The 27,445-nt window shown below is 43.5% G+C and overlaps 1 protein-coding gene across 4 annotated transcripts in view; it reads right to left on the bottom strand.

Annotated features, from left to right (window-relative positions):
• Positions 1 to 27,445, bottom strand: part of RBM27 (RNA binding motif protein 27) — a 1,065,407-nt gene that overhangs the window by 474,982 nt on the left and 562,980 nt on the right. For all 4 annotated transcript variants that reach the window (XM_086931662.1, XM_086931660.1, XM_086931661.1 and 1 more), the window contains one exon: positions 26,551 to 26,695. In XM_086931662.1, coding sequence (XP_086787788.1) covers positions 26,551 to 26,695 — 145 coding nt within the window. The remainder of the gene's footprint in view (positions 1 to 26,550; positions 26,696 to 27,445) is intronic.

The following is a 27,445-nucleotide window of genomic DNA, read 5'->3' as shown; positions in this document are numbered from 1 at the left end:
CCATCTGTATGTATATTATAGAATACAGGTTATAGAGTGCCTGGATGCCACAAATAACATTATCAATCTGTATTATTAAAAGTGGATCTATTTGCTCATAGTGATCAGATATCAGAAGGTTCTCATTATCAACTACCTTAACTATGATTTTGATATTCTGCATTTTCGTCCCTTTTTAGAACATCAGATTATAGCTCAATAGAGAGGCCGTCAGAAATTGTTTCAGTTCATCAAAGATATCACCATCCAATAATCAGCAGGACACAGTTTTTGGTTATCCACGTCTTGATTATCTATTTCTTGCTTCTCATGCTTTATCTTTTATCTTTCTTTCTGGCCCACCCTAGGGTCCTCCTGAATGTAAACATAATAACAGCAATGTTGAATGAATAATTCAGAACAATGACAATGTTTGTACCAGCAATTAATAATGTATTAATGTTGAAAAGTTTGAAATTTCGTTTTTTAAAGACTGTTTATTTTAATTTTAGATTAACTATATGATGGTACTTTCCTGACGAAGACACCTTGTGTCGAAACACGTTGAAGAAACCGTCACTACCTCTCCCGTAACATCTTTTTAAATTGTAGTTAATGTATTTTTGTTACATTGTAAACTGTTATCAAAATATACATATCCCTTTTTTTAATCAACTTGTATTAGGAAAATTATTACAATCTCTGATTGTTTTTATACCAAACCCCCTCTAGTAAAGTTGTATTTGTTATTTGCTGGTCCTCATTGCCTTGTTGAATTCTGTTTTGCCTGGATTTTTTTTTTGTCATTGTACTTTTTGCCCTGACCCAGGAAATTGATCCACATTCAGGGGGTCCTTGTTATTCACAATTGCTTAATTTGGATCTATATGTTTGCAATGTAAGCTTCCAATGAGATGTACGCTGATCATTATATATTATGTAAAACTCAAACAAATTAAAAAAAAAAAAGATATGAAATGATTTGTTCGTTGCCGTCCACAGCCCTCTTGCATGAAAGCCAGCTAACTATCCACGGAGGCATCCATTGAATACAAACAGTATATACACCAATTTTAAGGGGAAACAGCTTTTACCATGCATGTGCTTTACCCGCATTCCTTTACCACACATATTGTTGCAACATCCCTTTGGTAAAACAGCCTTGAAGTGTAAAGTCCAATGCTTTCCCCTACTGTTGTGCAGACTGGAGTTGGAAAAGTAAATCATACTGCTCCAAAATCCATCGCTTTTTCAAAGGCGTTTCGTTGGAACGATATGCATGGTAAAGGAATGTGTGGGATGGATTCATTCGTTGGAAAGACTGCGGATAATGGCATGCATTTTTCTGACAACCATTTCAAGTCATCAGTGTAGATCTTCCACTGCTCACAGATAGTCTTTCCGTCAGTGTGGGAGAATCTTTCCTGGGTCATTGATTATGATAAATAACATCCCCAGAAACAAAACATGAATGGTAGGAGCTGATTCTGGAAGTGGCAAGAACCCAGGAAAGTCAAAGTAGAAAAATCCAGTAGTAAAGAATTTGAAGTAACCAAGCGCAGACCTGTATCATTGACTCCCACACACACAATGTGCAATGGAAATCAAAGACAAGGTGGCCTCAAGGCAGAGTAAAGAGCACAGTATAGATATTAATGGCTGCAGTACAGGCCATTTCACATGAGGTGGAATTAAGAACACTGTTATTGGGCTTACAGTCAATTTAACACAGTTTACTACTTTTGTAAACGTATCATGGATTTAAGCATGTTAATTTAAGGAAGATTCAATGCTGGAAAACTGCATAGTTACGTGTGGTGCATGTTTACCAAGTTAAGGAGCGCTTCCTCACTAATGCCTAGTTTTGCTACGCCCTTTAAAACATTTTGGGCACACTGGCAATTTGGTTCAAAGTGATAAAAAATAGGTATTGTAGTGTTTTAAGTCTGCTTCTACGAGAAATGTCAAGTGCACTTTTTTGTATCAACATAAGTATCTCACAAGGAGTCTGAGTAATTGTGAGCATTTTTAACACTTGACATCTTGCATTTAACGGCGGAGGAGGGCACTGGACATCGAATGCTGTCTTATTTAAAGCGCTTTGATAACCTATTCGGTTCAAGTTATTGAAATGTGCAACGTAACTGATTCTATGTAAACTGCTGTGTTAACATGTAACGAAACTTGTGCTATGTAAAGCGCTCTGATAACCTAATCGGTTCAAGTTCGCGCTATAGAAAACTCTAAATAAATAAATAAATAAATAAGGTTGGGTGGCAGAAGGAATGAACAAATCTTCAAGTAAATGAATGCAAAGAACATAACATGTGGACTTCTATTTGAAAAAGAAGAAAAGACCGGGGGCAGTACAATACCCTAAGGTTTGAGCTGTTAGTGTTACATTTCACTAGATCTTTGGTGGTCTCATGCTAGACTCACATCTGTGACACCCAAGTGTGAAGATGCCAGACAAGGTTCCAAAAGACTTCAGAGATAATCTTGTACTGAAGGAGTGCCCTCTTCCATATGACCTAGTTCTGCCAACTGCTACACTATGACTGTCCTAACAAGTTGATTACACCTGCTTCAATATTAAGTATTTATTTTTGTACAGACAAACATGCTGAAAAGGGTATAGTTTCTGTCCTATAAATTCACCTCTCTCGTGGGGGTATTTCCAGGATAGTCGTAAGAGTTTAATATTCCCACCCATCTGCTGGGAACCCAGAGCACTTTATCCAATATAAGTTCTAAAGTGCTGAAGTTCGCCTTTCTTCGGGATGGCCTTGAAAAGTCACTTTGGAAAGTCGTAATGCAGCCTAGGGGTAGGGTACAGTGGTCAGAGTTCTTCATCTTGGAATGGCAAAAAGAGAGACTGAAATTACATATGCTCTCAGTACAAGAATATTTGTTAATGGCACTGAAAAAAAAGCTTCAAAAACCCCTTTGCTATGAGAAAAAAAGATGAAGAAGTGCAGGGCAATGAGGTCAATAGGCTGCCATTACAAGGGAAGAAAAAGTAGGCTGCGCCTTTAAGAGCAGACAGACTGCCAATATTCCATCATGCTCAGCCAGAGTCAGTTACCTCAGTTCTTTTGGAAGGCTATGCTAAACCAATAGTAACGGAGAATCAAAATATCTGTCTACTCCACCAGGGAGGAGGGAGGGCAGCTTAGGACTATCATGGATATACCCCTACGACAGAACTGGAATTACAGGAAAGAAACTATACCTTCTCTCGTAGGGGATTTCCATGTATAGTCATAAGCGTTGAATAGAATAACAAGCTCACCCTGCCCCGCCACCCCCCCCCCCCCCCCCCCGGAGGCGGGTGTAGTAGATAGAAAACATCAGGAATGTACACTACTAGGTAGAGAGGTTTCTCAGGGATGTCGGTCCTACTTGAGCATCTGCCCTAGCATCTGTGTCCAGGAAGTAGTGTCTAGTGAGCATATGGACTGATCTCCAAGTAGCGGTTTTGCAAATATCTGCTATGGGAATATTCCTCATTAAGGAAGCAGTAGCTGCCTTGCCAATTGTAGAGTGAGGTTTGGGCCTACCAGAAAGAAATTTGTTGGCTAGCTGATAACAGCAGAGAATGCAAAAGACAATCCACCTAGAAATTAACTGTTTGGAAGTAGCTAAATCTATGTGTACTGGGCCATGATTAATAAACAGCTGATGTGAGCTACGAATGGACTTTTCCAAATAGAATTTTAATACACTTTTAACATCCAGCGAGTGGAGAGCTCTCTTTGCTGGAGACAAACGGTTTGGAAACAACGTGGGTAAAGCGATAGTCTGGTTTACATGGAAATCTGAGACCATTTTAGGGAGGAACTTAGAGTGTGTGCGCAGCACTACTTTGGAAGAGTGGAGGACTGTGTAAGGCTTCTGGGTGCAACGGCCCTGGATCTCACTAACTCTCCTAGCTGACGTAATGGCCACCAGAAAGCAGTTTTCCATGTGAGATGCTGTAGTGAAGCTTTGTGATTAGGTTCAAAGGGAGGAAACATGAGGCGAGAAAGTATTACATTCGGCTCCCATGGAGGAGAAGAGCATCTAATGGGAGGAAAAACCTTTATTTGCTCTAGGAAATCTTTAATAACTAAATCCTAAAGAAAGATTTGCGAAGAGCTTTTCCTGCATGCCTTGAGAGTAGGGAGGTGGATTCTGATTGAAGAGTATTGAAGGCCAGATTTTGCAACATTCAATAAATATGGGAGAAGGACTACCTCCTGGCAAGAGGTGGGATCGATCGGTTTGTAGGAGCACCAAATGCAAAAATGTCTCCATTTAACAGCATAGGGTGATCATGTAGATGGTCGCTTCGCTTCCTTTAGAATGTCCATATAATCCTGAGGCAGGTTTAGATGACCATACTACACTATCTCAAGAGCCATGCTGCCAAACTCAAGGAGAAAAGCTAGGATGTAGCAGATGACCTCAGAATTTCATATGACGGTCGGGTCTACAAGGCAGACTGAGACGTGGACAGATAGACGGGCAAAGAAGGTACGGGAACCACAGTTGTCTTTGCCAATCTAGGGTGATGAGAATCATCTTAGTTGTCGTGGACGCCAGTTTGTGCAGGATTGCCGGTATCAGTGGGATTGGAGGAAAAGCTTAAAGACATATGTTTGACCAGTCAGTCCACAGGGCATTCCCTAGTGATCTTGGATGCCAGAATCTCGTGGCGGAGTCGCAGCATTTTTTGTTTTCCTCTGTGGCAAACAGATCTGTAGTGGATATTCTTCACCTCTGGCAAATGTGCAGCTACCAACGTCAGCTTCCTGGTGAGGAGCCAGTGCCAGAATGACTGGGCTTCTAGTGACAGGGCTCTGGACAGCGTCCTGAGGTTCTGTGATTCTGAACCCGTTCAATAAAAGTCGTCGTATTTAGACGATTTTGGTATCAGCGGACCGCAAATGAAGAGTGCGGTATGTACGAGTGTTTTCGTCATAATCGATCGATGGAAACACTGTGTATTCAGGGATTTCGTTCGAACCTTTGGGTTCCATTTTGTGTACAGCAGCCATTTTGTGGTTGCCCTCACATAGGCCGATGACTACGGCCGAACGAGTCTTTGGGACACGTACACCTTTAGCTGACTTTTGTGTGACCTGAACGAGCTGACTCCCTTGCCCGAGGCTGACCTCGTTGAGCCAGTTCCTTGTTAGGCAGCTGGTCAGATAGAGATCAAAGAGCAGGACATTGCTGAGTTTATGGTACATGCACACACCCTTTTATCTTGCTTCTCATCTGTTTCTGTTCCTTCCTTTATGGCTTAATTTCGGATATGGGTTGAGGTCCTTTATTATGTGTTCGTCCGGCCTGTCCGAGTAGGAATGTTGGATTTTGCCTTGTCATTTCTGGTGGGCTGGACAACGGAAAGTGGGTTTTTCGTCATGCGATATGTTTGAAATGTCATCATCTGATTGGCCAGTTTGTATGTAACTGATACTAGCCAGGAATGTGATTTTCAGCATAAAAGACGATGCTTCGCTCTATGAATTTGTGCAGTCTCTAGCGAACCACCCGTGTTGTGCTTCGTAGACCTCTGTTCCTGGTTGCAGCCAATAAATTTGGTCTTTGACGTCACCGAGAAGTATCCTGTGTCTCTGTATTCTTAAACAGGTGAACCCGAAGACATCGGGCGTTTCCCCTGGCACCGCTGGGTTCTAAAACCCGGTTCTTCAGTCCTTCCCCCACAGGTAGTACATGGTGGTTGTATTGTGCATCTGAACAAGTATGATGTTGGCCATGAATGAAGGATGAAAAGCCTTGAGTGCCAGATGTACTGCATAGAGTTCCAGAAGATTGTTATAAGTCTGTTCTCTCGAGGACCACAGACCTAGTATCTGTAGGTGATCCATGTGGGCTCCCCACCTGAGCACAGAGGCATCCGTGACCATGGTCTGTGTTGTTGGTGAAAAAAGCATTCCCCTCAGAAAATGTTTCTGGGAACACCACCACTGTAGAGATCCCACAGCATGAGTTAAGAGGGTGATCTTGTCCTTCAAGTTCCCCCGAGAACTTGTTCCACTGGTCCTCCAAGCACTCCTGGAGAGGGTGCATGTAGAGGCAAGCATTGAGAGTCAGAAAAATGCAGGAAGCCATCGAGCAGAGGAGCAAGAAGACTATGTGTACTGCCAGATGGGTTATCAGCTGAAGATTGAGACTTTTTCAGGGAAAGGATAACCGTTGTTCCTCCGAAGGAAACACCTTTTTCTGTAAAGTATTGATGGTAGCTCCTAAGTAATGTAGTATCTGAACCGGAGTTGACGTGGCGTTTTGAACATTGACGTGCAGACCCAAGTGATGAAGCACATCGCACGTCCATTGGAAATGTTCCTGGGTGTCTGTGAAGGTGGGTGCCTTGATAAGCCAATCGTCCAGATAGGAATATACAACGATTTTGTGTTTCCGAAGATGTGCTGCCACCGCCATGCATTTGGAACAGGTCCTGGGTGCCGACTTGAGGCCGAATGATAGAACCGTGTATTGGTAGTGGTTCTGTCCCATGACAAACAGGAGGAATTCCTGATGGGACTTTGCGACAGGAATATGAAAATAAGCTTTGTGCAGATCTATTGAACAGAGCCAGTCTCCCAGTTGCAGTTGAGGGTATATTTGGTGTAAAGTCAGCATTCTGAATGTTTCCTTCCGGATCCACTTGTTTGCAATGCGAAGGTCGAGAATAGGCCAGAACTGTTGTCTGCCTTTCTTTTGCTCTAGGAAGTATCTGGAGTAGATACCTTGACCTTGTTGATTTTGAGGGACTGTTTCAACCGCTTTCTTGTGACAGAGTTTTGACTTCCTCCTGTTAAAGCTTGAGGCGAGACGTGGAAGGCCTCGGCGAATTGGATGGTGGAGGAGCGAATCTAAGACGATAGCCATGTTCGACAATATTCAAGACCTAGGCATCTGTTATGCATTGCCAATCTGCCAGATAATTTGCAATGCTTCCCTCTACCGGAGTGGGGAACAGAAGAGGGGGAAGAGAAGATTCTGGGTTTTGCTGCAGCAGGTTGTCGTCCTCCCTGGTTAGCTTGTTGGAAGTTCCATCCTCTGTGTATCTTGGGGTGTGACTGGTAAGGTTGCTGATATTGTTGCGATCTGCAGGACTGCCATTCAGCGGTTTTAACCCTCTGTGAGGGGAAGTGGAGGTGGTAAGGGCGGAATGAACACCGCTGTTCTTTCGCTTGTTCTAATCCCACCTCTTTTATTGTAGCCATTTTCGTTTTCATTCTCGCCATTTTGTCATCGGCATGCGAGCCGAAGAAGGTGGAACAGGAAAAATGCCAATTCTGCAGACGTAACTGGGTGTCTGGCTTCAAAGATATCAATCGGAGCCATGCATGTTGGCGGAAGATCCTGTGGTAGAAACTATGGGAGGCTAGAATCAAGGAATCTACTGCTGCACTGATGACCTGATTTGAGACCACAGCTCCCTCCTGGACCATTTCTGGAAAATCTTCCCGGTGCTCATTTCAGAAGTGATCCGCAAAGTGGAGAATGGAATCCTACAAGGCACGGTCGTACCTTCCTAAGCACTGGTCGCTTTCACGGACGTAGCAGCGGTGCTGCAAATCTTGCGTCCTGACGAGTGCACCTTTTTGCTCTCCTTATCATGGGAAGAAGTAGCAGATGGTGAGGTGCTGTGAGATTTTCGTGCCGCCAAAATCACCACTGAGTCGGGAGGAGAATCGGCACGTAAGAATAGCGGATCCTGTTCCGGTGGTCGATATTTCTTTTGGAACCTTGATAGTGCTGATTTTGGCTCAGCAGACGTAAGGAACAATTCCATGGCTGTCTCCAGAAGACCTAGTACAAGTGGAAGTAACGGTCTAGAGGCCGTTTGTTGGTGGAGGGTTTCAAAGATGACGGCAGTCAATTCGAGTAGGGATCCCCATAGGTATGTTCAATTTCGATGCACCTCGAACCAGGACCTCTTTAAAAGTGTTGATATCAATTGGGGAGGACCGAGGTTGAGGCGAGTCTGTCAAAGTAGGAGAATATCCTCGGTTAGACAAAGAACTATCCCTATGGTGATGGCATTGTGAGCGTGATCTTGACCTGCGTTGAAATCGGCAATGCGAATGGCGTGATCTCTTGGAGCAGCTCGAGTGTCTATGGAGAGAACAATGGAATGTCCTTGAACATGATCTCCTAGTCGCCTGTGTGCTGGGGACCTGAGGAACCACAGGCGGAGGGAGGCAGGACAGGTGCTGGTAGTACAGAAAGTTGAGGTACTGGCGGAGGGGGCAGAGCCAGTAGCGCTGGAGTTAGTGGGGCTGTTGGAGCCGCTGAGTCCGGTCGAGGAGAGACCGGGATGGAAGAAGCAAGTATCTCAACCAGTGATTGAGATTTGGAATGAGACTCAGATGAGGAGTAGATTTTTTTGGAGGGTTTTCGTATCAGACGTCTATGACATCCTCGACGTCGACCGACCTTCAATGATGATCTGCTACTCAACGTCGACCCCTGTTGACGTACACCACTCTAAGACCGTATTCTCAACTACGACCAAATCGTATTTGACATTTAGGTGTCTATGTCAACCTCCCACCTCTCGGCGACAGTGAGTCGGTATCCCTCGACGTCGACACCTGTCTCAACCTCGGTGCGAAGTGGCTCTCGACGTCGCTATAGTGGTTCTAGACGTCGAGTGTCGACGTTTACGTGACGTCAAGCCAGTCAATGACTGCGAACATGTCAGTGCCGTACCTTCTCTTAACACCTATCGGCTCTACGTTGACCAGGACCAATAGCGTTTTCTGCCTGAAAAACATCTCTCAGACCTTCCGCGTCCACTGGAGGTTGAGGGAAGAGCTCTGTTGGAAGAGTTACTTCCCCCTCGCTCAAAGGTCCCACAGTCTAAATGCTGTTTTCTCCTCTCTGCGATTCCCTGCAGGCGAATCATCTCCCTGTCACACAGGGCACATGTGGAGAAGTTCTTGCAGATGTCACAGGCGGCAAGAAGGTGATCGGATGGTAAACAAATACAGACCTCATGTGGGTTTCTTTGAGGTTTTTTTCTGCCACATCTAGGATATTTGTCGAAAAGGATAGCATTTTAAATACGAAAAAAGCCTCTTTCTTATCTGGAAAATAGACGTTAAGTGAGGCAAAAAACTGTGAACTTTAAAGAACTAAGTTGTAGAAAAAAACTAAAAAGGTTGAGTTCAATGCTCCAAGCCGGAAAAAAGAACTAAGGTAACTGCCTCTGGCTGAGCATGAGGGGATCTTGCTGGCCTCTCTACTCTTAAAGGCACAGTCTACTTTTTCTTCACTTATAATGGCAGCCTATCGGCTACATTTCCCTGCACCTCTTGATCTCGGTTTTCTCATAGCAGGTTTGTGATAGTTCTTTCTTCTGTGCCATTACAAAAAAATCATGTACTGAGAGCGAATGTAATTATAGTCTCTTCTTTTGCAATTCCAAGATGAAGAACTCGGACCACTGTAGCCTACCCCTAGACTACATTATGACTTTAAGTGACTTTTCAAGCCCTTCCAGAAGAAAGGCTAACTAAAGAACTTATATTAAATAAAGTGCTCCAGGGTCCCCGCAGATGGGCGGGGACTATTCAAATCTTATGACTATATATGGAAATCTCCTTCAGGAGAAATATTAATCTGTCAAATACAGAATAGCCGCAGTATGAAAATAAGTATATGCTGACAGCATCAACTGATGAAAGGATTTGCAGAAGTGGGCGACCATAGAGTAAGGCCGGAACTTTATGACCCTCCAAACATATGACTAGCCATACTCCTTGAGTTCATACGGGTCTCTGACAGATTACCATAACTAGACAGCATACCCAACAATAACAGACAGCAGGGAATTTCCCACTGAGAGGACAGTTGATGTCAGGGTCCATATGACTTGGCCTCCCACTGTATAATGCATACACATTTTGCTAAGTAGTGCTGACTACTTGCATTTCTGAGACACCAACACAATTAAGGTTAATGTATGACATTACCAATGTATGTTAAGGTAGCTCCTTTCTTCCATGTATAGAAGAGCACATTTGGCCTTATCTCCAATGACTCACCACCAGTGAATAGCACAAATGGACTGCTTGTACAAACAATTGTGCTGTATCTCCTTTAGTAAGCGGAACTCTATTTATTTGTGACACATGATCCACAAACAACTGTGCTTGCCTTATAGTGTTTCCTCCTGCTTATACTACATAACCCTCCTAGTATCCAAAGTAGGCGGGGAGCTACTACATCCTTGACTGAATTTTGAAATGATGATAGTATAATAATGGGTTTATTCACATGGATGCATTGATTCAACCTTGGGAATAAATTACTGATTTGTTCAGATAACAAGCTTTTATTTGTGTACTGTAAATAAGGCTCTTGGTTTGTTTGTGCTAGAATTCCGCTAAATATACATATATTATTGCTATTGGAAAAATTCTGTTTTTGATAAATGATTCAGCGTTTAAATAGAGGCTTCGTAAGTCATTGGATTTAAGTTCCAAAACTGTGCTGGAACCATGAGTAGAGAGCACCACTTTCCTTCCTGCTGAAATCTTAGTATCTTGTACAGTAAATTGCTGTTTTCAACCGATGCCTTGTGGATACTGGAATAGTAGAGGAATATACTCATAATAATGGATGTCTTTTTACAGGCCAGTAAATAAATCAGGTGTTCAGTAAATCTGTTTCATATGTGGTTTGTACGTGGCCCATTGATTTTATCCAAATGAACAAAATTAACCCACTTTGTTGCATATCACCTTGGTGTTGCTGGTATTCATGCCTCTTAATCTCCTCTATACATCACTGTTGTAAGTTTCAGTGGTAAATTTGTAGGACTTCTGAGTCATGCCACTAAGTTCAAAGTATTGGGTTCCAGGCGACCTATTTTTCACGTCTCTATTGTCGGGATGTGGAGGGTGGGGTAGTCGGCAGCAACTGCAAGTTTTTTTAATGCAATTAAAGATTGCTCTACTAAGTCTATAAGTGAAATAGGGCGATCGCAATGGGGGAATTAGTTCTATCACCTTTTTAAAAAAATTGGCACAAACATCAATGTAGCCCAGGATGCAGATACTGTATAGGCAGCCAGGGAATTGAACAGATTCATTAAGTAGTGAAACCCAAAGGTCCACATTATACTTATAAAGATCTATAGGAACACCATCTGGGCGAGATTTGTTGGGGAGGTGTGGGGGGGGGGCATTGTGACCTGTAGTTACTTCCTCCATGTCAACTTTTATACACACCTCTTGTGAACAAAGAAAGTGTTTTAATTATTGATGGTTCAAGAATATACTGCTGAAAATTGTTGTATCCAGCACTATGCCTCAATGTGTGAAGTGAGGGAGTCTTCCCGAGGAAAGAACTTGGAATGCGGATTACAGTAGACCTGAAAAGCATTCTGTCTTTTAGTCTGTTGTCTTCAGTTAGAATACTTACCAATATTCCAAAATAACAGCCACAATTTCAGGAGGGCGAGCCTGATGTTATCCTCGATATATCTCAACCCAAGCTCCTTGTGTCAGACAAAGTACAGACAGCCAGGTGGTTGAGATAATAGCCTGCAGCAGAAGCGATTTTCTTTAATTTGTAGGCTAACTGCCTTGGAATACCCCCCCCCCCCCACCACCACCCCCCCACACACACGCACCAGCACCATAAGTGGGCACTGGGATGCACTGCGTGTTATAATTGTCCAAAAGAGCTGCTATTGGTTTCCTCCCTACCAACGGTGTTAGGTTGAAGAGAGCACCAACGAATTTAATGAGTCTAGTAGTAAGGTTACTATTCCAGGTTCAAGGCAAGTCGAATCTCACTTCCGGTACGGGAAGCTATTTACTACTGACAGAGAATTGCCATTGCTGTTGCTGTTAATGGGTTTCAGATTAAATGTCTTACCAACAAATGCCGTTATTTAGGACTTACTATTGTAAACATCCATCGCAAAGCCTGACAGAAGTGGCAAAGGACTGCATCTCCTAATCTCGTTCTTAATCCTGGGCCTAGAGTGGAGTGCAGTGCAGTTTTGGGTTTGCAAGGGAACATCTGGAATCAAACAACCCGTGAGTTGACTTCTCAGATGCATTGTTCTCACTTTGCTACATATTTCTACAAAAACCTGAACTACAGACCCCATGTCTTGAGTCCCACCAAGGTATCGAACATCTGGAATCAAACCACCCAAGAGTTATTTCTGATTACATCTGAAAGGAAATCTGTAGGATTCTGCAGTTAACAGATCAGTTGCTTGCTATGGTTCTTGGTACACAGAGCACCCGGCCAGGGCCTGGATGCAGTTTGGGTGCCCAGTAGATCAATGATCAGAGTGATAGTGTTATGATCTCTAAAACGTAGATTCACTATTTCACATTTATTAATCGAGTTGAGTCAGGGAGCTGGATGGCAGAAGGTAGTCAATAACTGACAAACAGCCACGGTCAAAAAAAGTTGTTCCAAAATGATTATGTAATGGGGTTAATTCATGGATGCTAATCTAATCCCTTTTCACCATACAATTACCCAAATCATGCCCCCTCATTTCAGATGCTGAAGGAGGATGGGATAGTACAAATATAGCATTGAGTGCCCCAACCCTTTACCGGACAGTGCTTGTCCTTCAACCATATGGAAAAATTATTTGGTTTTCGTCAGGACCGTGAGTTTTGAGCGGGGTGGTCCGCACACGCTAAGGCGCGTCCAGCCCTCGTTCAAGTGAAGACAACAAATTATGGTCTGGTGTAAAAATGTGTCTTTCCCCGTGGGGCATTCGCGAGTAGCAACCAAGTAGGTTTGTACTCAAGATGAGCAGAAGCCGCAAGTGACGGATACTTGCCGTCTTGGATAACTCGATGCCCATGAAGCGATAGTTACCGCTTCAAGTGTTTTCTCCTGAACCAGGAAAAGACACATTTTTACACCAGACCATAATTTGTGGTCTTCATTTGAACGAGGGCTGGACGCGCCTTAGCGTGTGCGGACCACCCCGCTCAAAACTCACGGTCCTGACGAAAACCAAATAATTTTTCCATATGGTGAAACATGTAGACCTACTTTTAACTAAATCACATAGCACACTACGCTATTTTTAATTTATCACACTTCGAGACACCAAAGCCTTCCTAAATAGGCACAGGTGCCACACTGTTTTTAGCAGGGTTCAAGCACTCAAGAATAAAGTCTTGGAGTGAGTAGTCTTGGCCCTTTTTAATACACGTATCACTGTAACTTTCTGCACATATAAAAAACAAGAAACCCGCTCCACTGTAATCAGGTGTCGCAGCACACCCTATGGGCACTCGGCCTATGGCGTGGGACCCCGATGATGAAGCATGTCACCAACCAGGTTGGTGAGTGAGGGGTCTTCTTCAAGGACAAGCACTGTCCGGTAAAGGGTTGGGGCACTCAATGCTAACCTGAGCCTTACGCTCCAGATACAGAAGAAATTCTTCTCTGTATTTTCCTCCCAAGGGGGTACTCCTCCATTGTTGTTAAATCTATCTACGGGGACCAGGAGTTCCCACCACACATAGCCTGTGCAATTTCCCTTACTCTCTCATTTGTTATATACATAGTACAAATATATTCTGTGCTCTTAGTGAAAACTTCCTAGTTAGCACATATTACTTCCCTACAAATTTAAAAACAACTCTCCCTCAGTGGACATCTATATAAGAAAGCACATTATCCACAAGATATAATAATTTTCGAATATTTGCAATGCTAGAAAAAGAGAAGTCATCATTATAAAAATTAAAGATGCAAACAGTAAAATTATTACAATATTTAATTATCATAGCCTTAATCTCATGGCGGTCTGTATTTATTGAGGCACTCTTGTCATTAAGGGAAAGATTTACCCTAAGACGCTCGAAGGTATGGCTGCAAGTGAGTGAGCGGTATAACCACTCTGTAAGATTTCAATAATCTCCCATGTTTCCTGCAGCACAATGAGATTATATGATTCTATAAAGGTTAGCCAGAGGCTAGATTCTAACTTAGAGGTGTACCGTGTGACATTCTAACCTGCTATACTTAAAGCGCCAGGATTATGCAGAGTCTGTTGTGGATTTGACAGAAAGTCCCACGGTCGCAGTGGTGCTGCAAATAGGGTTAACTGATTTTTGTCCGTTGATACCCTCTAGACTTTCTAATGGAGAAAAGTAGATTTGCAGGGGAAGGGTGCTTCCAGCTGGAGTAGCTGTAAAGGCAGCTTTTCTCCCCAAAACGGAGGGGCAAGACATGCTTGGTTTGTAGAAAATAACCAAGGGGTTATAAATGAATGGTACTGGAAACCCCTTATAAATTACACACCCTGGAAAGAAGGTAATAAGCATGTTTTGGGATTTGGTATTTAGTCCAATAGCGTCACCCACATTTTTTTTACAGAGGGTTCCAATCCATGCACTCCGTCTCACAAACAAGATTGTAATCAAGTTTCTCAAATCAACATCCAAAGTCTATTAAGCCAGTGAGTCCCCTTATTTTTCAGTTGGGTATAACTTTCAGTTGCTCATTCTAATAGCGCAGGGAACATTCGTCAACATAAGCACAGGCTTCAGGTGGCAGGTTGATAATGGGTAGCTTCTGCATATGGCCTTACAGATGTGTGGCCCGTAGATTAGGAATCAGAGCTGGCAAAGATGGAACAGATTATGCGATAGGGGTGCAGATGGCGGAAAAGCCCCATTATTGGATTTACCGTGGTTCTGTGCTAGGGAGTAGGACAGAATCGCATCCTTTTCATTGAGTCCTTGACTTAGCCCATGCTGCGTTTCAATTCTAGGTATTGAACTTGGGTGGTGGGGGGTTTGATTAATATCACAGTACGAGTGGAGCTATCCTTCCTGCCCATAATATTGAGTCACTTTGCACAAGCATATCACCCAAGAACTTAACCAGCTCCTTCAATATAACATCAAATTTACTGTATAACTTGTCACAAAAATCATCAACGTCAATTTGGACTGCATCATCTTGGTTAGGTAAACTTACCACTGTATTTTTTCCAGACTCTTGAGACCACTGAGGTAGCTTTAGTGTGCTTCCTTTTGTGCTTAACTGGCAGAGTGACAACAGGAGAAATGGCAGCAGGGGAAGCAGATGCTGGTCATGCAACCTAGATGTTATTAGCATTATTGGTCTGACCCATAAAGCCACCAGAGCATTTACAAAGTGCAGGGAGCAAACCCATCGATGGAAAGACTACACTCTACAAGCTCGATTTCTTTGCTAAACACATCCACAGCTCTAACAATAAATTTGCCTATGGTACTGGTACTGCACTTCCGCTAGGGCCAGTTAATGGGATTGCAGCACCCCCAGCTTATCGCTTACCCTTTGTGGAAAGCCGAAAAGGACCATGAAATGCTTTCCTTTAAGGCACTTCAGAAGATCCAGAGGCACCATTAGGACACCATCAACAAAGAGCCAATGAAAGGCGGACCAGTCCAGTCTTGGATGGGCAGCTTCCCGCTAAGGGAAGGGGGGAGGGGGCGGGGGGGTAGTAGGCATTTTAAGTAGCACTGCAGTCAAGCCCCACATCCTCCAGGAGGCAACAAGATAAGTGGCTGTGTGGGCCTTTTAGTTCTGCCACCCTCCGTACTAGCAGTCTGTAAAGAGCTATTGTTGGTGTTGCCCAGGTTCTAAAGACTTCTTTGACAAGTCCCTGATCCAACTCTAACTTGATTGAAATGTATGTCTGCACAAAAAAAATACTTTTACATTTTGTTCTTCCTTCAAATGATTTGTCACCAACACAAGGTAGCACAGAGTTACCCTGTCCTGCATGAGTTTTGAATGAGTATACTATGTTCTTCCTCGTTACTTATGTTAATAAGACATTGTGGTGGTATAATTTATTTCTACTACTTATGCCTACATTCGACTTTGGAAAGCTTATAGCAATAACTCTTTTGCCCCAAAACAATTATAAAATTGATCACATCATCTGGTGTCCAATTACCTCAGCGCTGTAGTTTTGCCTAGAAGCATAGGCCATACTGTGTGCGAGCTAACTGGTTGTGACTGTCACTACAAGGACAGGCTGTGTGGAACATTCAGCCCTTCATCTTATATTCTACTGTCCACTATTTTAACACTTGTTGTACTCTGCTTATGACTATCACCAGATCTGCTGAGTCCCCAGAGTCTGAGCCCACAGGTTAGGTAACAACTGATGGAACTGTCTGAGTATGTATAATCAGTTGTATAGGGGTCGCCATCACTCAAAAGATTTTCAATACAGTTCACACTGTCCGAGGCGAGACATCTGATCACAGTGAAGCCGTTCCTAGAGGGCCAATACTCTCCTTTGTTTTTGTACATGTCTCGCTGTTGCTCCAAGACAATATTTTTTTGAGGTGCGAGTGGGGAGACATTCATAGTGAATTCCAACAGGTAAAGTAGGTGTATCACTTCATTGATTTGCTTATGTTGATGCTTTTATATGCAGTCACCACATTTTGGACATGACTTGTTCGGGAGCCAAGCTATAACTTTTAATATTGATGATATATGATCAAATCTGATTATAGTGAAAAGGAGTTTCAGTATGTACTGTGACAGTTTTGAGGGGAGCAAAGGAGGGTTGAGGAGCCCTCTCTAGAATGGCATTTACAAAATCCAAACTGGATGACTAAACACAGTTTTCTGATTAATGGGTGCTTGGTTTTCTCATGAAAGTGATGTTGTAAGAAGGCAGATCGGGCTAATCAGTTTATGTGAGAATTGAGGAATATGGAGGTGGTGTGTTCAGCCCAAGGATTTTATGGCAAAGACAACTAAAGGAGACAAATCTATTTTGAGGTCAACACGGAACAATGCCTTAAGCTTATTTTTGTGTGTGGGTGCGATCAGGAGGAATGAAATCTTAAACCTCAGCATGAAGAATTTGAATGTGTCGTTACACAGCCAGAATCCAAGTGTGCGCTGTACTTGAGGGATGACATTTCCGCATATAATAGTGTGTCAGCAGCTTATCTAGGGCTGCATACTCTTGACCCATCGACTATCACACTTAGTAGTTTGAGGCACAGACTGAACATGTCGGTGTGGAGCAAAGAACAACACTGTACAACAAGTGCCACACTTACAATAAGGTGTTGACTGCTCTCTACCGCTTGAAACTGAATTGTGAGAAAAGAAAGAAAAAAACAGGACCAGCCCATGAACGCCCATGCTATATTTAGTGTATCTATTTCAAACCTGCAGCCAGATCAGAAGCCTTAATAGTAATCATCAAGAAAATAATTATCAATGATATTTATTTATTTATTTATTTAGAGTTTTCTATAGCGCGAACTTGAACCGATTAGGTTATCAGAGCGCTTTACATAGCACAAGTTTCGTTACATGTTAACACAGCAGTTTACATAGAATCAGTTACGTTGCACATTTCAATAACTTGAACCGAATAGGTTATCAAAGCGCTTTAAATAAGACAGCATTCGATGTCCAGTGCCCTCCTCCGCCGTGTAGCGGGGGACCACTTCAAGCCCTCCGAAGTCGTCGAGCTGTCGGGACTAGGCTCCTGGAATGTCCAGTGCCCTCCTCCACCGTGTAGTGGGGGACCTCTTCCAGCCCTTCGAAATAGTCGACCTGTCGGGACTAGGCTCCTGGAATTTCAGCTGTCCCTTTACAACTACTTTGTTTGAAGTCATGACGGAGTTACTAGTGAACATAATACAACTAGAGATATAGTATTGCCATATAAGAAGGTAGACATTCTATCCAGAAAATGGTGTAAACACATGAGTGTAAACCCCGGCTATCCACCCGAGAGAGAGACTAGGCAAAGATGGCCGCCCCATATGAGGAGAAGAGACAGTAGTCCTCTTTTTATTATTGTGGCTTTGTGAGCAGGGAGGGTAGTTTCGTTTTCAAGCTAGCCCAGTTCCTGAGTTGCTGTGAGGGAGTCTTATCTTGCAGGGGCCTCGTGTAGAAGATCGGATGATTAGAGGCATCTCTTGATTGCTTCCCAAAAGGAAGGAACATTGGACCCTTGTCGATAATGAATTGTGATTAAAGTTTGTGTTTGACACGATTGAAGTGATCTCACCGGCTTTTAGTAGACAGGAAGGAGTTCATTGCATGAGCAAGGCACAAATTAATAAGCAACACAATGGTTTAAAAAGAGAGATGTTTGTTTTTATGATGTTGGCTGGGAGGGCCAATTAACATTGGCAGCCGTTTCTTGCCCCATGTTTAGTACTAGAATGATTAGGAGCAATCTGATTAGCTAGAATGTGGTTCCACAATGAGTTTCCACTTCAAGATGTCAGCTAGAGTTAATTTACAGAAATTTATATCTGAGTTATCTGCAAAAGGAAGGGACGATTTGAACAATTAAACAAAATGAATATACCTACTCACAGACACACAACCACTCACACAACTCACACACCTATACAGCCACTTCCACTCACAAAACCACTGACACAGTAACTTACACATCTACTCACACTCCAACACCCACTTACATACCCACATACCCAAAAACCCACTCCCACGCCCAAAGACCTACAAAACCACTGTTGTCCCTACTCACAAACCCACTCACACACACACAACATATAGCCACTCACACACCTACATACAGGCAGTGATACACTTATAGAAATTGCAATAGCATGTTTGCATTAAATGTGTTTCTGTTTTAGTATTGAGGATAAAATACTTACCTTTGGTAATGCTGTATCTGGTAGAGACATGGTCTAGCCGCAGATTCCTTACCTTGTGAATTCTTCCCAGGTGCCAGACTGGGTCCAGTAAACATTCCCAGCAATACCAATGCATGCCGGTGGAGGGCGCCATGCAACTCCGTACTGACGTGGTCTCCAGACATGACGTGAACGGAGTCCATATAAGCCACCACTGACGCTCTGACATCAGTTTCTTCTGTGAACACTTCGGTGTAGGAACGCGGATCCCCCACAAAAACTGCTCATTGAAACAGTGTGCCAAAGAAGATAAAATATCTTCAAAAGAAATTGGAAGGTATCTCATTTGGTTTATTATAATAATAATTCTTTTTTGTAATCCAATAAGCAACCTGATTGTCTAATCATAAGACTGGAAAACAATCAGCACTGGCAAAAACCAGGGCCGAAGACCACACAGCGAAGAACCGCTGGAAGCAGAACACTTGAGAATCATCAGCACTGGTGAAAACCAGGGTAGAAGATTACACAATGAATAACCACTGATGTGGAAACCAGATCTATGGAATGGGGAACCTCATACTCAAAAGCTTGCTGGTGGGGAAACCAGAGCCATGGAACTAAGAACCTCATACTTGAAGTTTATAGAGTGGGGAGGATGGAAGGGGCGGAAAGGAAACTGCAGCTAGACCATGTCTTTACTAGATACAGCGTTACCGGAGGCAAGTAACTTATCCATCTGTTATAGACATCTAGCTGCAGATTCCTTACCTTGTGAATTAGATACCAAACCGTAACACACCTGGAGATGGGTCTGCGAACTTAGCCAACAAACGTTCCCAGAGAGAACTAGCCGGTGAAAAGTAATGAGACCCAGCAAATATAGGAATAGACAATGGCCCACAGCATGTTATGGAAACTATGGCTAGGCCCCACGGAAAGAAAATAATCCAATGAGAGTAAGAACTAAGAGCCCCTGGGAGAAAAGATACGTTTACCCAGATACAACTGTCAGCCACTATGAAGAGGAGGCAGGACACCAACAGATTAAGGAAACCTGGGTATAGGATGCCCAGGGGAAAAAAATAATGGGACTAATACTGGTCTGTCAAGGGAAGAGTGAGAGAGAGAGATACAATAGAAAGCTGATCTTTAAGGGAGATCGGCCGAAGCAGAAAGTAAATCCGAAAAAACAATGGGGTCGATTAGGATCGCGGACGGACTTGCGTCCGTCCGCGACCCCAGAGCAGGAGGGAACCTCCGCATGGCATGCGGAGTTCCCTCCTGTGCAATTAGGATGTGACCGCCACCCTGGCGGTCACATCCTCTATTTTTAACATTGCCGCGGGTGCAGCTTCAAGCTGCACCCGCAGCAATGTTAAAAATGCACGCATTGCATTTGCATGCAGAAAGAGGCAGGCACCGCGCGGTGCCTGCCGCTTTCTGCATGCAAATGCAGGGGGGTACCATAGGTACCCCCCATGTGCACCCCCCACCCCCCCTTCACCTAGGGGGTCCGCAACGGGCCCCCGCAGTGAAGTTCCGTATGCTTTTCCACGGCGGAAAACCCGCCGCGGAAAAGCTTAACTCACTGGCCATCCTAATATGGTGGACGGTGTCTGGAAGACACCGTCACCATATTAGAGCTTTTCCGCCGCGGTTGTAATCCGACCGCGGCGGAAAAGCTGCGGACGGAAACCAGGACCCACCAGCCACCCTAATGTGGCAGTGGGTCTTTGGTCAGTCCGCTGCGGTTTTTCCGCATCCTCGGGGACAGCGGTGGCTTCCGCCGGCCCCGAGGATGCGGAAAAACCGCAATCGTAATGACCCCCAATGTTTGGAGCGGAGGAAGAGACCATCCCAGCAAGGGGGTCGAGGCTTCCACCCACATGTCGATAAGCATACCACTTCATAAAACACACTTTCAAGTAAGAAAATAAATGAAGCACTTGAAAGGCAAACAAAAAGTGACAGAACCCAAAGGGGAACTCCCGAACCCATGCTGTAAAAGCACAGAAGTTAGAATAAAAAATCAGTATGTCAACACCAGACAATGACACCAAGCTAGAAATCTCCTCAGAAAAAACGTACACCAATAGAGAGAACAAAGAAGCTCACCTAACATGAAAACCCTTTAAGAGGGAGACATAAGCCGACAGCATAAGCAGAGCATCAATAGTAGTGCAATCCAGAAGGATGCATCCACCACACAACCCCAACGGTATAGGAACAGAAGATAACTAAGATACATGTCTCCCGGGAATGTACATAACTACACAAATACCAAAAGATAAACATATGCAGGTGTCAGAGTCCAATGTACACCCGGAATAATTAAGGACCCCAAACATAGAACCGCGAGCAATCCGCACACACACACACACACACACACACGAGCAACACACACACACACACACACACACACACACACACACACACACACACACACACACACACACACACCCCCCACACCCACACACACACCCACGATATGTAAAGGGTAAGGAGAAAACAAAATCCACATAAAAAACCATGAGCTGTTTGCAGAGAAAAGGATACACCTTCAATACAAAGGAAGGAAGGGGTATCCCTCCAAAGGGCAGAAAACACAAGATGCAGAAGATAGAGAGCAGAAAAGCTCATCCTTCAAGTCACAAAATAGAGAAATGCAACAAAAGCAAGATGCCAAAGAGTTCAAGGAGACCAGGTACAAAACCAGATCTCAAATGTGGGCCAATAATTTAGAACCCACCCATGAAACCAATGGCAAACACTCAAGAAGGAAAGAAAAAATTCCAATCAAACGAGGGTAGTTGGCCACACCCAAGAATGAAACGTAGTGCAATAGGACAGAGAATGCAATGTGCACCGAAAGGCAACACCATGATGAGGAGAATTTCTCGCAGGAATTCACCAAATTGAATAGAAAAATATATCAGTGTGCAAGGCATCCACGCAGATAGGCAAAGTCTCCATCTCACAGGGGGAAACAAGCCACCTGAGAAAAAGGGTCACCTCAATGCTGTAAAAGAGGAAAACAAGAAGAAAAAACATCACAAAGAAACCTTTGAGGGGAAAAAACCCTCCGGGGTAAACTCGTACCAGCACATTGTAAGAAGCAATAGCAGGAAGCACTGACGACAAGAGGGATCAAAGGAACCAAAGCCCCAAGCAATCAGAAGGCCAGCCCATTGTAAAGAAGGATCATGAGGGTGTTACTACCAAGTGGAAGACCCTCTGGAAAAACACTGAAGAGGAGATCACAGGAACCCAAACAGAAGAACATATGGCTGCAAGAAGGTGTCCGAGAAGAATACCGCACGAAATTCGCAAGAACGGGATAGCAGGGAAAAGAAGGCAAAAAGCCTAGCACAAATGCCTCCATGAGCAGGGAACAGAGGGCAACCATCTCATACGAGAAGGAAACCCCAAGCTAATGACTGAGGAAAAAGGAAGACCTGCAACCGCAGGATCACCCATCCGGGCGACAAAGAGCAGGACCAAATGCGACGAAAACAGTTGCAAATCAAAGCGTAAACATGAGGACAGTTGGACCATGAACAAGTCCTCCCCCATGAATCATAGGGACGAATCAATGGTCTCAACCACCCCTACGGTCACTATATATACACAGGAAAGAATCTGCATGGGCACTAAACAAATGAGTACCAACAAAGGGCATGTCAAGTAACGCCAACTGTACTGCCTCAGAATAGTTAGCCAAGGAGCTAAGCCAAGCAGGTCTGTGCACTGCCACTGCAGACGCTTTGGCACGACCAACCGAGATGGTGGCGTCCAGGTCACACCGAATGAGCAATTTGGCCACCTGCTCTGTTTTAAAACAACAGATTTAGTGTAGTGGAAATGCTATTTCCTGCCAGATATACAGAAACAGAGGGTCAACAAACATGGGGTTAGGATTACTAAAACAATCTAAAGGATGATAACCTCATTGTGAGTCAAGTAATTATTTGAGAGATGGTGTCACTTACATTTGATCATGACTGTCAAGATTTAAATCTGTGAAAATGGTGGTCTTACAGAGCATTTCATTTACATTTGAGCTGGGTGCAGTCAGATATATGTTTTGGGCCACTAGAGCTCTACACTTGTCCTGGAAAAAAGCTACACAGGACACCGAAGAAGGACAATTTTACTTACCCAGTGAGCATCTGTTTGTGCCATGTAGTACCATGGGAATAGATAATTGTCTGGAATTTTATATATTTACCTAAACCTTGCTTTTATTACAAAGTGCGCTGTAGTTTTTAATACGGATGATCCTTTTTCATAATTGTAAAGGTTTTTTTTTTTTTAAATAACCGTACACAATAAAGATTTAAATTACTAATGAGTCAGGTGGGAGTTGCCTTTTTATGTATGTGGGGTCTATGGGTGAAGCTTATTATTTTTGCCCACACAGGGTAGAATGGCTCGCCAACTCACAGGAACGCTGAATATATCAGGGGTGTGGCGTAGCATGCGTTTAAGCATTGACTAGAGGACAGGGATTCACTTAAAGAGTCATTATCTAAAGGCTTGGTATGCAGTTGAACCTTGTTGAAGATGGTAACTCTGCCTATTAGGTCATGGTAAGTGGTAGTGTCCTCAGGGAGAGAGTGTTTAACAGGGTACAAATCTGGGTCTATATCTGTAGGTGACTCTGCGTCATACCACTCCTTGCCATCTTGAGGTGGGATGGAAAACTGGTCTCCCTCCCCTCTGTCCCATTTTTACAAGTGAATTGAACCCACTGGTGAGTTTGATGTAGGTTGAATAGGTGAAGGAGGTGGGGATGGAGTGTGGTGAACAGCAGGCGTTGGAGGGCTGATGTGTGCAGGGCTTGTGGCCTTGTCCACCTTTTTTCTGTGCTTTGGCGGTATTGACCCTTCTAAAGCTTCCTCAAATGACCATTTTCTCTTGGCTGGTTGTGCCAGAGTGAGGAGGTCGCATAATAATACAGCCAGTGTCCGGATGTAAGATGATATGCTTATGTTTTGAGCCTATCTCCTCTTGCAGCCTTTGAAGTACTGGTTCAGAAGTATGTGCATGTTTGCAAAGGGGAGTAAATTTGGCTATGACGTCAAAGTCTTCAATGTTGGTATATTCCGAGCCTAGGGTTTCAGGTCCGAAGCTGGAATTTTCGGAGGAGAGATAGAGCAGTGTGTTGATGTCGAAGGATTCAGTTAGACTCCAATGGAGGAGTTGGTTTGGAGGCAAGTGGCCTGTGCTGCTTTTTTTCGGTGGCAAGGCTGGGCTGCCTTTTTTCAGTGCTGAGGCTGGGCGCGTCCGAAGAAAGGCCCAACAATAACTTTTGACGGACCAGATGGAGGTAGCTAACCCTTTGTGGAGACCTGCTGTGGTAGGGGTGTTAGCAGAGGGGACAAAGTACTCACAGACTGTCCTGGAGTGAGGTCCTGCATCTGCATTTCACAACCAGAACTATCCTTATGACGGAAGGCTCCCTCATCAGCAGGGGATGGGTTGGCATGTACCCGCTGTTGAAGGTTTTTGGAACCAAAGAGATCTGGTCTCTCTTCGATGCTGTGTGAGGACATCTCCAGGAACGAAGCTTAACAGTTGTGCAGTTTCCTCTTCGACTGAAAAGATCTGCAGGCCTCACAGGTAGCTTACTCATGTTCAGGGGAGAGGCACAAGCTACACACCTGGGGGTCAGTGCATGGGAACTTCGTCTAGCAGCGAGGACCGAAGCAGAAGGGCACCCATTCCACAATAGGGTGGAAAGGCTGTGGAGGGAATGTCGAAGATGAAGACAACCCTGAAGGACGAAGGCCCACAGTGGTCTCAGTCGACTCGAGCTGCCCCAATGAGGTTGACGTTGATGAACAGATGAGCAAGATAGAGAACAGCTCTGATCAAAAACGAAACGAACGGTAATGTTTGGAAAGAATAAACGTTGAAGGTGTCGAACCAGAGATGAGGCGCACAAGTCTGAACCAGACAGCGGAAGAAAAATCTTACAATGGAGTTGATGACAATGCGCATTGCCAGCAAGAGGAGGAGTCACAGTTCCTCGAGACTCGAAAGACTTTCTTCGAAAATAAACAACCTGCTCACATCCGGGCCAGACATTAGATGGCGGGGTTATGCTAAGCATGTGCATCTAAAGCCACACATGCCTCAAACCGGAGGTTTATCATTGCAGTTATGAAATATTAAGCAACAAAGATGAACTATAGGAGGCCTTTTCTAGGCTACTGGATAAAATAAGCAGGAAGTTTAAAGAGATTAACCTGATGGTTACATCCCCTTTCAAAAAGCAGGCTTTCTATATATTAGTTCTCTGAAACATTATTATTCAAGAAGATCACATTAAAGTGGGGAAATGCTGGGTCTTCATTTGGTGGAACATTTACAAGTTTACCACTGTATTCTCCCCCTCCCCCCATCTATTTCTCATTAAATAGATTAACAATGATTATCAGTCAAATCAAAAGGCTGTCCTAAGTGCACAGGTACTCTTAAATATAGGCTTACAACCTTAAATAGTTTGAGTGCGCTCTGGGGTGTGGTGCTTTAGGCCTCCTTTTTCATTATTTTTGTTTTGGAACCAAGTTTAAATGACCAACTAATTTCTATTTCATGCTGGTTTACCTACAGTTATCTATTTCAGGACCTGGACATGAGTCTTGGTTAGAGTTATGACCTATGATAGGAGTCCCTGAGGGGACAGCTTTGGTAGCTACAGGTGAGATTTGGTTATACTTGATGCAAAAATTAACAGCGCACAACAATCTTTAACATGTTGATGTGGTTGAAAGTTTCTGAGCAGATAACTGAGAAAATGAGATGATTGTATTCTTAGGCATGCCACACACTGATGCTTAGAACACTATAGAGGAGCCCTAGAAGATTCAAAACTGGCATAAGCAGTACCCTAATGGGCTAGAGTGTTAATATGTAAGCCCCAGGCCCGAAGTAGTACTGTAAAACAAACTAAATAATAAAACTACTATAACACCTCATCATCCTAGAGAGTAACTTCAGGAGTAGGATAAAAAGTTCAGTATAAGTCACTTCTAATGAAAAATCATCAGCAATCCTATGTCAAAACACCTTTGTATTCAATATTGCCTGCTTAAGGCATCTTGAGAATCTTTGGTTTAAAAATAATAAAAACAATCCTGGCACATGGCTCTGTTATATCCCATTGCCTAACCAAATTACAAACATTTCACCAACTAATCAAGGAACCTTTTGTTAGACCTAGGGCCAAACAATGTGTATCCACATTGAATTCAAGAAGCAGAAAAATGCATTAAAAATATTTTTCTTTTGGAGTCATCCTTCTAAAACATGGTCTTTGGAAGATCAAGAAAGGTCACTGGTTCAGGTTAACAGATAACTCCATGTCATTAGACCCCATTTTCCAATACTTAAATTTGCCTGAACAACCGAATAAAAACTGCTAATTTTAGCTGCAATTCTTTTCAACATAACCAAACTGACTAACTTGCTAATTTAAAAAGGAAAGCCAAGAATTGGTATATGGTGTCTCTGATGACAATGAGCCATTTGGTATAGCTTGGCAAAATATTTCATTCCTCAGGCATAAACCAGCTGTCTCACCTTGCCAATTCAGCCTGTGTGTCCAGATTTCATGACATGAAGAAATTATATGCTGGGTGACATCTCGATTTTAGAGATGGTTTACTGTATGTTTTTGCAACTGTGGTCTACTCATAGTGAGATATTCTAGACATTCCACAGGTTGATGCTCTCTTTTGCAGTTATGAGCACAGCATTTGAATTTAGAATACATTGACAATGCAAAAGTACAAATCATATAATATATTCACACATTGGCTTCTAATATTTGATAATTCATGTATGTTCATGCATGTAAAACAGTTTAAGTTAGCAATTTAATTCATAAAGTGCTTACTTATCCAACCAGGGCTTCTTTGCAGGTGGACCATCAACAGTGGCCATCGGCCTTTTCCGATCTGGTTCAACTACAACTCGGTTGATCGTGTTCTCAGTTGTAACTGGCGTAGTTGGTAAATCCGTCTGGATGACAATATTAGCTGCTGGAAAGCAGTAATGAAGAAAAATTATTAGCACACTGATCTGTTTGGTGAAGAGGTAGGAGTGTAAGAGAGGAAAAGTCAGAAAGGGCAAAAAATTAAGGAAGGGGAGCCTTCATATTTGGAATGTCATCTAATAGATTCCATGGTAGCTCACTCTGTAGGGCACTGTGCCTTTTTGCAGGGACTATATAGCCTTTCAACAGGGTAGTCGCAGGACCCAATCACAATCCGGGAACAAGAAATCCCTTCTTCAAGAACACAGAAAAAAAAACTTTAACACTCATTCCTTCTGTGGTAAGAAACAATTATTTTTATTGTTACTGAGAACATATACTCCTGCCTAGATCAGAGGCCAGAAGGGAATAAAAAGTTGAGTCATCAAAATTATTTACTTCCCTCTTAAACCCAAATTTATTTGGGACATGTTATCTCCTTAAACTCTGTGGAGAGTAGGAAAGGGACCAAGCAAGTTACAAACTTGAGGTGCCGAGGTGAGGCAGCCCACTGGTAGTGTTCGTTGTCAACCGTGAAGCCAAGGAAAGTACTGTGGGACTGCAGGATAGGGATGTAGAAGTGGGCATACTGCAGGTCGACAGGCACCATCCAGTCTTCAGCTTCCAGTGCTTGCAGAACCGGAGCAAGGGACAGCGTGTTAAACTTTTCTTTTTTTGAGGAACCAGTTCAAAACCCTGAGGTTGAAGATCGGACGAAGAACCCTGTCCTATTTGGGGATAAATGTAAATGCCAGAA

The sequence above is a fragment of the Lissotriton vulgaris genome, chromosome 7 (genome assembly GCF_964263255.1).
Source record: "Lissotriton vulgaris chromosome 7, aLisVul1.2, whole genome shotgun sequence".
Classification (NCBI taxonomy): Eukaryota; Metazoa; Chordata; class Amphibia; order Caudata; family Salamandridae; genus Lissotriton; species Lissotriton vulgaris.
Note: the sequence above shows the minus strand (reverse complement) of the source record. Positions and strands in the feature narration are given on the sequence as shown.